Source organism: Triturus cristatus, chromosome 4_2 (assembly GCF_964204655.1).
Source record: "Triturus cristatus chromosome 4_2, aTriCri1.1, whole genome shotgun sequence".
NCBI lineage: Eukaryota > Metazoa > Chordata > Amphibia > Caudata > Salamandridae > Triturus > Triturus cristatus.
Genome location: NC_140586.1, coordinates 112,465,799 through 112,478,376, shown reverse-complemented (window position 1 = coordinate 112,478,376; position 12,578 = coordinate 112,465,799). Strand labels below are relative to the sequence as shown.

Here is a 12,578-nt window from a genome sequence, read left to right as displayed (position 1 = left end):
TAATAGCCTGATAGCCCTTACAACTCAGGCTATACATATTGTTAAAGGCTTAAACTCTTTTTGCAGAACCTCACCTCTGTCTTTGAGCTCTTACCGTCCATTCAGGGCCTTTAACAACTAGTACAGCCCTTCTCGACATCGGGCTACAATTCTATAAAATGTTTTTCATTACTGAAAATAAGAATCCCAAAGCTGAGACTGAATTTATTTTCATCCCTTACTGTAACCTTACCTCCTATTGAAAATACAGCCACAAGATATACTCACCACCAATATGGTTGGCATATTACAGTCTCAATTGGCATGCCTGGGTGCCATAGTTCTTGTGGGAACCATGTGTCATGGGCATAAGATGATTGGCTTCCCAGTCTAATGAGTACCAAAGATAGCGTCCAACTCATACAAACATGGCTTCCAAAGCGTAGTTTGATAATGGTTTGATTAACATCATCAGGCATGGGTGCCCGACCATGAAATAAAAACAAGGAAGTTTGCTATTTCAAAAAACGTTGCTAGTGATTTAGCCATGGGGAACATTAGCTGAGGTATGTAGCTTCCTGGGTATTAAGCAGCGTAAAGCTTCAGTATATGTGCGCTATATAAATAATAACATAACATAACATAACATGAGCAGGTCCAAATTGCCACCTGTTAGATCTGCACCATGAACAGCAAAACTGACCTTGAAACATAAGTCTTGGACTTATGCCCCATGCACGGATGCTGTCTTTCAGTCTTAATGGAATTGAATGCATGTGTGGCTTTGAAATTTTAAATTCTGTCCCTGAAAATTAGATGAGTAACATGAAGATGACTATGATAATTATATACCAATTAGTAATTTATTGAGCACAAACATTTCACTCAGTCAGCGTCCAAGCACTGGAGTCAATCAAACCAAATTGTGGAAGATAAAAACAGAAAGCAAGGTGCCTAAAGCGCCTAGTGAACACGTAAGTGGCGAAAATATCTAAATGAAGCCAATCATTGGCTATGTGCAAATGTTTGGTCCAAAATTGTATATCTAGGATTTTGACATCCTTGTTAATATGTGTTCTTTTATTTTGACAGGGATTTCAAGGCAAGACTGGGTTGCCTGGACCCACAGGGGTTGTAGGACCTCAGGTGAGTGAAGGAAACTAGTTGGTTGCGTCACTATGTAATCTAGAAGGAAAGGCCACGGATAGATAGATCCGGCGCTGCGAGTACATGTCTAGAAGGTTTCCGCAGTCCAAGGACAAGCTAGTAGCGGGGAGTTCTGCCGTTTGTGGGCCCATGTCTGAGCCAGATGACCTTCTCTTGGGATTACTATTAAACAAAGTAATGAATTTCAAATGTGTTCATAGAACTGGTGATATATCACATTACATTGTTACATTTTAGTCATATTTTTATAATGCATGTTTCAATTATTATGAAATATATCTAGATTTCTGCAATCTATTGTTATAATTTCCATATAATGCATTTCATAAATGAGGAAATGCAAGCCTAACTTACCCTTTTGCATTATCAAACTTCAACGACAGTAAAAAAAATCATATTAAGTCTAAAAAAGCATTTGTCCAGCTAAATGAAGTGTTGCTAGTTTCATCTCTTATGTCCTTTGATCTTATTCCTTATCTAAAAATAACCCAGGATCCTAGGCACAGATCACAGAAGCCGGCCTATTTTTCAAATACACTGGGGGCCTATTTAAAAGCCGGGTTGCATCATGTTTGGAGCACGCAAAGTGGTACATGCAAGACGTAAACCTTAAGTGAGATTTATGAAGCCACACAAGGCCACCTTCATGGCCCTGGAGTTGCTCCATTAATCTGAAGTAAAGCAACACAGAGAAAATCACTGTGTTTCCTTACTCTGCACAAGGGAGGCATTCCATGGGCATTACGAGGGTGTTCCCATGCAACTCCTATGGTTTCTGATGCATTCCCAGACTTACCAGAACTAGTAAACCTGTGAATACGCCAAAAAGATACAGCTTTCGGGATACGCGTAATGAGGAGGAATATTTTTATTTCTCCTTGTTACTTCCTCTTTCTATTTGTGCTGCATTCTTCAGCACACAAAGTAAGAGGAATATGCTGCTCAGGATTGTTAGTGAGCAGGAAGGTGCCCCTTCCTGTACAAAAACAATCCAACATTCAACACAGGCACCTTTGCACCATGGTGGAAGGGTGCCTGCATTGGCGCTAGGCTGCCAAAAGTAGTATACAAATAGGGTAGACCCAATAAATCCTTGGAGGCTTGGGCGAACACAGGGGGAAAAGGCAGAAATGTGCAGCATTGTCTAAAATACGGTGCATTCCTGCCCTTTCCTAGTGGTGTAACACTGCCCCGTGGCACAGGGGGGCCCCCAAGCTCAAGAGGCCCCCCTCAGCACTGTACTCTGGCCGAGAACCCCTGAATGATTCGGGAGGGGACTCCTCCACATACCTTGCAGGGAGGCCCCCTCAAGTTTCGTTACGCCAGTGCCCATTACCTATAACTCAGTGCAGCACAGCAAGGTGACTTGCTGTGCTGCATTGCATGACAAGTTCATAAACCCACCCCCTGGATGTCAGCAGAGCAGTCTGCCTTGTCACCCATTTATGGGAATCACCCCACCCCCCGCCATTCCTAATGAGCTTTACTGTCATTTTAATGACACCCTTGCAGAAATCCTTCCCCTCCCCCTACCATTTTAATCAGCTATATCTAAAGAACTCAAGACTAACTCAAGACTAATAATCCTTGGTTCACCAGGTATCTAGCAGAGGTTAGGTAGAAGGTCCGGCTGGCAGAACAAATTTGGCAAAGCTCCTACTCTGAAGCTGATCGCTTTTTTTTCGTCAAGAGCCCAGCAGCTTTAAATCTTTTCTTATTGTATCTAAGACTTATTTTCTTTCCAATTCTGACTCACAGCTGCCAGCTCCCCAAGGTCTAGCTTTCAGGTGGTTTCAAAATGTATTAATCCTTGTGCTGCAACTCTTACCACTCTCCCATCTCAGGCTTCTTGTGATAAATTAGCTTTATTTTTACATTAGGGCCATTCACAATAGGGTCGCCTGAACCCCATCAGCCCTTTGCTGTCTTGAATCTGGTGAAGCAACTATTCCCTCAAAGGTTTCTTCTCTGTTTTCCCTACTGTCTTCAAAAAGGAGGTCCATACATTTCTTGCATCTTTTAAGTCAGGCTCCCCCACTGATATGTGTCTAGTCAGCATCATTAAGTCCAGATGGTGCCATTCATACGCCTCAAGGGTTGCAAAACATGCAGTTGTACTTGCAATGAAGTTTAGGAAGTTTGGCAGAGAGTCCAATTTACACAGTGAGCTCAGAGTAGCCAAAGGGAGACTGTTCTAGGTTTTATACTTAGCCCACAAAGCCTTTTGCGACCCCAAACCTAAGCTGCTGCAATCCTTGTGCTCCAGATGTCCTCCCTAGTGCCCCCTTATTTCTGGTCCCCCTTCATCCTTAAATTCCCCACTTCAGACGGTCTAGGAATGAGAGACACTCAATGTTGGTTAGGGCCTCCCTTCTATGGAATGCTCTTCCTCTAACATTGTGTAAAATTGAGGATCACCCATGGTTTGGAAGCTCTCTCAAAACATGTGTTTGGCGGAAGTCACTTGTCTCATCTGCTCTGTGAATTACTCTCTATGCCAAGATGCCTGGAGGAGAATGCTTGTGCTTTGTAAGTATCATCTCAATGGCAGCCGCTGTCTGTGTAGATAACAGCGGTGGGGCCGCGTGGGGGGTGATTTGAAGGGATGATACCAAGAGAAAATTAAATAAATAATTAATTTCCCCTCTGCATCGTCCCTCAAAATCCCCCCCCTCCCCCACCCACGCGACCCCACCGCTGGTACCTGCACGGACCGGGGCTGCTCAACGCAACTTAACTTAACACGACTCAACGTAACTCAAGTAATATTTCTAAATGCCTTTAAAACAAAAACAGCTTCATCTCTTGAAGTTCATATTTCAACTTGTTTAACAACATCATGACTTCTGGGATAGTTCACAACCCTAAATGCCTTGGTTAATGTTTAAGATGTAGTCTCTTTAAATATATTATTACTAACTGGTAAATAAAAAACATATCTTAGGTTGTACAATTAGGTCTACAAGCAGAAACGCACACACTGTCTCTAAATCACGCCCATCGAGTGTAGACATGATAAGAAGCTAATTCTAAATGTTAAGCATTCTTATAGAGGATGATCCATAGAGTAGAAAAACAATCTCCTGTCATACTGTATCCATCCTTCCAACTTGCGGCAAGCCGAGAAAATAATATATTCTTGTTGGTCAGCTTCTCAAAGTTATTGAAGGAACTCCGGGCCTGATATAGATCTCGACGGACTGGTTACTCCGTCACAACGGTGACTGATATCCTGTCCGCAGAAATATAAATCTCATAGGATACAGTGGGATTTATATTTTGGTGGATGGGATATCCGTCACTATTGTGACAGAGTAACCCATCCCCCAAGATCTAAATCAGGTCCTTATTTCCTAAAAATCCTTTTTAATAATGAAATGGATGTGGCCCCATTCTATAAACGCTCCCTAACTTTCTTTTAATCTACTATGAAAGAGCTCTTTAGGAAAACAAACTTTGTGTTTTGCCGCATCATAATTCTCCGATCCTAAAAATGCTTTTTTTGATAGTAAAGCAACCCCTGAACTTTTTTTTTACTCAAAACTTGCTTCAGCTTCATTTATCTAGGTAGCTATATTCAGCTCACAATCCATTGCTTCCAAAAACGCTGAGGTCCTTTTTTTCCCCAAACGAAACCGACAGTAAATGTCATGACCTTTTTGACGTCTGTTGATCAATGGGAGCTTTGCCAGATAGCCATGGGATGTATGACATTACAACGCAAACTATTCAATCAATCAAACAATCAGGGGTTTATAAAACGCGCTACTCACTCGTGAGGGTCTCAAGGCGCTGGGGGGAGGGGCGCAGCTACGGTTCAGTTGAAAAGTCAGGTCTTGAGGTTCTTCCTGAAGGTGTGCAGGTTCGGGAAGCATCTGATGTTTGCTGGGAGCCCGTTCCAGGTCTTGGCTGCGATGTAGGAGAAAACTCATCCTCCAGCTCGGTTTCTGCAGATCCGGGGGTGTCTATGCCGGGCGAGGTCGGCGGAGCGGAGGTTCCTTTTGGGTACGTGGAGGGAGACTCTCTCGTTGAGGTATTAGGGTCCGATGTTGTGGAGGGATTTGTAGACATGGGTGAAAAGTTTGAAGGTCACTCTCTTCTCCACGGGGAACCAGTGCAGGTCTCATAGGTGTTGGGTCATGTGTTCATGACGAGGTGTCCCTAGGACAAGTCTTGCTGTGGCGTTCTGGATGGTTTGGAGCTTGTGCAGAAGAGTTTTATTGATTCCGGCGAAAAGGGCGTTGCCGTAATCCAGTCTGCTGGTTATGAGTGCGTGTGTGACGGTCTTTCTGCATTCGGGGGGTATCCATTTGAAGGTCTTTCGGAGGATGTGAAGGCAGTTGAAACTGGTGGAGGTGACGGTGTTCATCTGGTGGGTCATGGTGAGGGAGGAGTCCAGGATGATGCCGAGGTTCCTTGCGTGGTCTGAAGGGGTGGGTGGTTTCCCGAGGGCAGAGGGCCACCAGGTGTTGTCCCAGGCCGAGTTGGAGGGTCCTAGGATGAGGACCTCGGTCTTCTGCAATGCAATGTAATGCATACTTTTACAACACAGTTTTTACAACGCAACTTCCATTACAACGCATGCTAATACAATGCAAGCCATCACAACACATGCACCATTACAATGTAATTTAGTATTCTAACACTGCCGGGTGCTTATCTCAGGGAAGGTGCTGGTCAGCATTGCAATTACAAGTGTTGTAATAGCACGCATTGTAATGGAACTTGCATTGTATTGGCTGTGTTGTAAAGGCATTGCGTTGTAATGCCTGTGTTGTAATGAATGTTTCCCATAGCCATGTTGTTAACCTTTTTCATGCACTCCATCATGGTGGAATGAGCAAGTGCCTCATATATTTTTAGCTACATCAGCCAGTACGCTGATTGTTATGCTAAATTTATTATTTATATTTTCAAACTTTCTATCCCAACTCCCTCTTTCTGAAAACCCTAATCCATTCTGCATATGTTTTATCAGAAGAATGGCTCTGATTTGGTCGCCGGGAACTACTTGATAGTCCGATGTGCCAAGTTGTTTTAAATTACACACACACACACACGCACCAACGCACGCACACGCACACACACACACATATATTAGTTTGCGTTTTTTTAGTGCAGCCATGGCTTAGTTAAAAGTATTATGACACTTTACATTTAAAATACAAAGGTACAGGTGTCCAGTAAGGCAAAATATATATAAATGCGGTAGCCCTGACATTCGAGTTCATACTTGCAAATGCTCTCTAAAACAAAAAAGACAATGGGCCTCGTATGATATACAGTTGATGGGCAAGATGAGTAAGTAGTTACATAAAAGAGTCAGATGGAGAACATTTATATAAGAGACATAGTTAAAGAAGAGACATAGTTAAAGAAAAACGAATTCGGGGGTTGTTGTTAGAATAACATAATTCCTTGTGTGAAGACTTCATTACAAGAGAATAGCGTAAAGGCAAATCAGCCCTCTTGAGAGAGGACAGGCGTCAGAGAAGCTAGTCTATAAATAGTTTGGTTAAGGAAACATGAAGAGGTTAGAGATTAATATTGTAGGTGGGCCAGATAAGGCAGCGAGAAGAATAGAGAGAAATGGCAGGAAAGGGGAAGAGAGGTGAAAACGAGGCAAATGCAGGAAAGCACAATTGGAGATAAGTAGAAAGAGTGAACCAAGAAAGATTGCAGTGATTGAAACAGAAATTGGATGTTTTTAATTTAGAAATGTCTGTTGAAAAAAAGTTGTTCTGGGTCTTTTCTGAATGTTCCAAGAGACATTTTACACTTAGAACAGGTGGAGAAAGTATCAGACTCTAGTCGCAATCGCCAAAGCGTCTAAGTTACATAGTGCAAGATTACAGAGAAAGTTTGGAGTATGTGTTGGAGACATTAGACATTTTAGAATTTTTTTTAAGGATTAAATTTCACACACCTGATTTTGAACCATCTGAGGCCATATTACATGAGGTGCCCTGGGGGCGCAAAGGGAGTTTGTGCCCGCTTTCTCCACCCCTGGGGCTCCTTGGTATTACAGAAGGGGCTGCAGACGCTTGTGAGATCCCGTCTGTAATAAGAATAGCGCTGGCGCACATAAAGCGGCAGCGCTGATTTCACGGGGGCATTCCCTCACTTGCATGGGGGCGTGCCTCATGCAAAGGAGGGAATCCCTTTGCCTCGGCGCCCAAGCTGTATTACCAACATGGGCGCAGAGGCAAAAAAGCCCTCACGAGGCACGCTGACAGTGTGCTACCTAAAAGGTGGTGTACTGTCAGTACGCCCTTTGAGAGCAGCCCTCTGGAGGGGGGAATGTGGGCTCCTATGGGCCCTACAGACATCGTCTTGCAGGCGGGTGCAGACACTGTTTGTACCCGCCTGCAAAGGGATCTCTATCACCCTCTAAAAGTGCAGGCGGTTTGCCGCATGCATGGGGAAACACGGAGCGGCTTCAAAGCAGCCGCTCCATATTTCACATGAATGTGCTGCCCCTAAGGCAGCACGAGTTCGCACCTGCCCTGGGGGCAGTGCATTACCCATAGTGCAGCGCATTTTCCTTCATTGCTTCTGGCACACCATTTCCAAGGTGCGCCCAGCACAATGAAGGAAAATGGTCCACATATGTAATACGACCCCAGTAAGGCAAAGGCAAGGTAGCAGATGATTAGGGAGGAGATCTTGAGGTAATGTTGGCTATATGTATTTGTGGTATGGGATGCCAGGGCCCTTGATTATTATAACAAGCTGTTCTCGGTGATTGTTACATAGGACAGTTTCCAGGAAGGATCTTTGAAGTACTTCTCCGCAAGTTCTCGAGACTGAAAGAGGAGCTTTCAAGGTAGATCTGCTAGAAACTGAGCAGTCACATTTGATACAACCTACTTTAGTATTATTTAAATACCAGGGATACCCAGCATCAGAAATAAACTCTGGAGAATAACTTTTTTTTTTTTAAAACAGTGATTCTCCTGGAAAAAGTTTCAAAGTAATGCATCTTCCATATGAATTTGTCACTCGGTAATTGAGTAGCAATAACACTGTACTAGAGTGATTTTTTTTTGTGTTGAAATATTTCATTAAAAAACTTAGGGGCATATCAGCAACACCCAGCGATAATTATCGCTCAGCGCTCTTAGCGTGAGGACAATTATCGCCGGGTAAAGGTGGAATTTTATCGCTGAGATAGCGTGCTATTAGCAACACTTATCTCCTCAGCGATAAAGATCCTCACGCTAACTGCCTAACGTGAGATTATCGCTGGAAATCCAGCGATAATCTCACGTAGTGTGGCTAAATCAGTCCTGAAGCAGGCGTTAGGAAAGTAGCGATAACAGGGGTTATCGCTACTTTTCCTGACGCTATGCTTCATAGCGTGGGGCTTGATGATAGACGAAAAAATGTCGCTTAGCGACATTCCTCCTGTCATGTAAGGTCAGGAACGCCCACTTTGCATCTCATTAGAGATGCAAAGCTGGGCGTTAGGAATCCTGACGCTAAAGCAAGGTTTCACATGTTAGCGTGGCCTTGTTAATTAGGCAATAAAATTATCTGCGCTTTTCGGCCGAAAACGGCCGCAAAAGCGGTGATAATTTTTTATCGCCTGCTTGCAAATATGCCCCTTAAATCTGTAGTCTGCGAACAATGCAGCACTCAAATGGATCGAGAATTATACAAACAATAGTGAGAAACACAATTTACTGAAGGGGGGATTTTTGTTCTCAATAGTTCGACTGACATTGGAACAGCAATAGCAAAGTCATAAAAACAATCATGTGAGGGCGGTTAAGGTTAAGGAGCTAAGGACAGTGGAAGGAGTTCAAAGGAAAGGAACATAAAAAAGCAGGAGGAGGGCAATGGCCTCTAGACAAAAAACAGTGGGGCTGATTTATGAGATTGTCACACAGCGCAGCGCAGCAAGTCACCTTGCTGTGCTGTCTTGCGTGATAGGGAAAGGGCAGGAATGTGCCGTATATAAAAGAATATGGTGCATTTCCCCCTACGCTGGTGCCATGGTACAAGGGTAAGTGCATTGTAAGGTGGATTGTTCGTTTGCGTCCTGCACAAAAACAATCCCCTGAGTCATTTAAAAGACAAGGAGAAATAAATGCATTTCTCCTAGTTATGCCTCACCTGGGGAGGTTTCAGTTTTTGGTATATTCCCAGGTCTAGCACATCTGGTTAATTGTGAAATGCGGCAAAATCCATGAATGTTGCATGTAAAACACCCACACAACACCCATGGAATGCCTCCCTGGTGCAGAGTATGGCAACACAGTGATTTGCGCTTCATTGCTTTACCTGAGATGTTTGAAACCACTAAGGGTCACGTAAGGTGGCCTCGCATGGCTTCGCAAATCTCATTAGGTCTCGCCTGACCCAGCGCATGCGCTGGTCTGGCGAAACTTATTGAGAGGGCTCCAAAAAGTGCTACCAGGCCAGCATAGAGCTACAGTGCATGTGCGCGGGCGCGCGCACCGCGTTTTAACGCAATTACTTTCACTTTCGCGGCCGTAAGGCCGCTTTGATGTTGATCACGATCACAATTGCGATCACTTTCCCTTTCGCGGCCGCAAGGCCGCCTGGCATAGCCAATAGGTCTCGCTTTCGGGACCTTATAAGTATTTAATTACGCAACTGTTGCATGGCTAAACACTTATAAGGTCCCAAAGGCGAGACCTATTGGCTATGCCAATGCTTGTTTTTGAATTGCACTGCTCTTGTACCACGAGCTGTTTGCAGTGGTACGGTGAGGCAAACAAACTTATTGGAAAATTCTGATATATTAGAAATAGCACTCTAGCATCTGTGTTTAATAAGGGATATTGCAAATATGAGGCAAAAAATGCACTCTTTGATGATCTAAAATTAAAACTCTAAACAGAAATGCTGCAAGGACACATCCTTGCCATAACGACTATTTACCAAGAGAATAATGCCCTTATTGCAAGCCCTCCGGCCCCCAAAATGCGGATGCTGAATTTATTAAATTTACTTCCATCTGTATTTCTGCCTCTTCGAGATATATAGAAAACACTCCCAGTGAATTAAAGAAGGGTGTCTACAGATAGATGAAGATGTGCTACAACAAACCAAACACAAGCAAACACATTTTTTGTATATTTTAACCGCTCCTCGAAGTACTTTTAAATGCCCACCAGAGGCCGCTCTATCCCCTTTCAGAGGGAATACACACAATGAACAGCTACCAATTTCTGGTTTTTTTTCTAAACTTTTTCCTCGATACTATTCCTCTATAAAACGGTTTCGAAATATGTTTATAACTATAAAAGACGCTGTCGTTGCACCTGTAATCAGACACCCGGACTTCCTCTTCCACCCTAACACAGAGGCTGTGAATGTGAATTTAGTGTATCACAACCTTTCTGTGGCTAGTGCGTAGCGCGCTGCATTTGTACTTTCTAAGGACTCCTTTGCAGTCGCTTCCTGGTGATAGTAGGGTAGCATGGTTGTCTTCAACTGGTGTAGTTCCACCCTCCACTCCCTTAACTTTGAGAGGCTGACTTGATGAAGTTCCGAAGTACTTCCCTGCCTACCAATCCATTGGTGTTTTTCCACATGACAGATTCTTCCATCTGAATTGGGGTGGTTGGTATTTTCAAGCACACAAAAGGAGATAGAAGGACATTGGTCCTGTGCTCCCTGTGTCGCACGATTCAAGCTATATACTTCACTGACGAGACACAAGCACGGTGTAGTGTTCGGCACGCGCGAGGCGTTCTAGCCTTCCGCGCTGCCGAGGTGTGCTAGCACTGACGTGTGACGTCAGACGCTAGCAAGTTAAAATAAAGAGGCGTGGCCTCGGCGAGTCAGTCGGAGCCGCGTGTGTATCCCAATTATACCAGCTCCGGTGTTTCATTTAGCGCGCTCGCGCTGCCATGCTTCCTAGGCCATCAGAAGCATTACACTGGCGACGAGGGGTCAATTGAGCCCTGCTGTGCTATTTTGGTGCCCCACAGTGCTATTTTGGTGCCCCACAGTGACCACCTTGTCCTCCCATGTTGCCTGAGCCTGTGTGTGCTGCTCCCCTCATGGTGACCCGGCTGAGCCTGCTGTGAGACCTGGTATGGAACACTGCAGGTGCCCTGGAGGTCCATCCAGACGTCGGAGGTGACGCTGTGTGTGCCCTGGTGCCCCAATCCACAGCCTGGAATGGGTATGTCTCGCCCAGGTGATGCCGCACCTGCCCCCACGAGGTGTTTGATGGCGACCGTGCCCTCCTCTGATCCAGGCCCATGCCGGGTGTGATCGCCTCGAACCAGAAGCGCCTGAGGGTCCCGCGGAGGTCGTCTGGAGGTAGGCGCGCCCACCGGTTGGTGCAGCAGCGCGAGGAAGGTCACCGCGCAATGCCCGGAGGGAGTGCACGCCTGGTGGCGCCGACGCAGAGGAGAGGAAGCTAGTTTTCCACCGCGTGCTGCGCACGTACCAAGATGGCGTCGATTCCCGCCATTGAGCCGTTTGTCGTTGATGGTGCCCCGTCATCCCTCGCCCCGCGCTGGAAGGATTGGACAGACCGCCTACAATTTTACTTTGAAGGGGCTGGCATCGCGAGGGAAAGGCGCAGAGCACTACTGCTCCACCTAGGAGGCAAAGACATCCACCGCATCTACAAAACTCTCGTGGAAGCCACGCCGAAAACATACCACACACTGCTGAACGCGCTCAACGCCCACTTTGAGCCCATGGCGAACAGAGACTATGAAAGATTCATCTTCCGTCAGGCCAAACAAGAGGCAGACGAGCCTCTGGATGCGTTCCATGGCAGGCTGAAGGAGTTGGCCAGCACGTGTGGGTTCCGCGACGAACAGGAAGAGATCCGAGGGCAGATTATACAGGGGTGTTACTAGTCTAAGCTTCGCGTCATGGTCCTCCAGGAAGAAGGAAAGCCCCTGGCGGACATCCTCACCCTCGGACGGTCGAAGGAGCTATCGCAAGTGAGAGCCTCGCACATGGAGGCAGCCCTACATCGCCCTGTGAAGACGGAGCAAGTGCAAGTGGCGGAAGCGGTGAACGTAGTGCGGCCAAAAGGGAGGCAAGCCGGAGGGAAACGGCAGCCGGAGGCAAAGAAGAAAGACTGTGGGTACTGTGGCGGCCAACCCCACCGCATGCAAGACTGCCCGGCCAGAGGGAAAAAGTGCGGCGCCTGCGGGTGGTTAAACCACTTTGCGGCGGTGTGCCGGTCCACCAGAGCCAAGAAGGAGGCGGCCCATGCGGTACGCGAAGAGGCAGACAGTGAAGACATGGACGACGACACCGAAGAGTACCCAGTCCATTATGTGTTTGCAATCCATCAACCACAGAAAAAGAAGCGCAGACTTCCGAAATGTCGCATCTTAGTCCAACAACAAGAGGTAAAGGCGACAATTGACACTGGGGCCTCCATCGAGCTGATGGCCGCCAATGTCTACCAACAACTGCGGGCCAAA

At 45.8% G+C, this 12,578-nt stretch overlaps 1 protein-coding gene across 2 annotated transcripts in view; it reads left to right on the top strand.

Annotated features, from left to right (window-relative positions):
• LOC146833110 (uncharacterized) overlaps positions 1–12,578 on the top strand; it is a 645,049-nt gene that overhangs the window by 424,438 nt on the left and 208,033 nt on the right. For both annotated transcript variants that reach the window (XM_085600733.1, XM_085600734.1), the window contains one exon: positions 1,072–1,125. In XM_085600733.1, the coding sequence (XP_085456859.1) occupies positions 1,072–1,125 (54 nt within the window). The remainder of the gene's footprint in view (positions 1–1,071; positions 1,126–12,578) is intronic.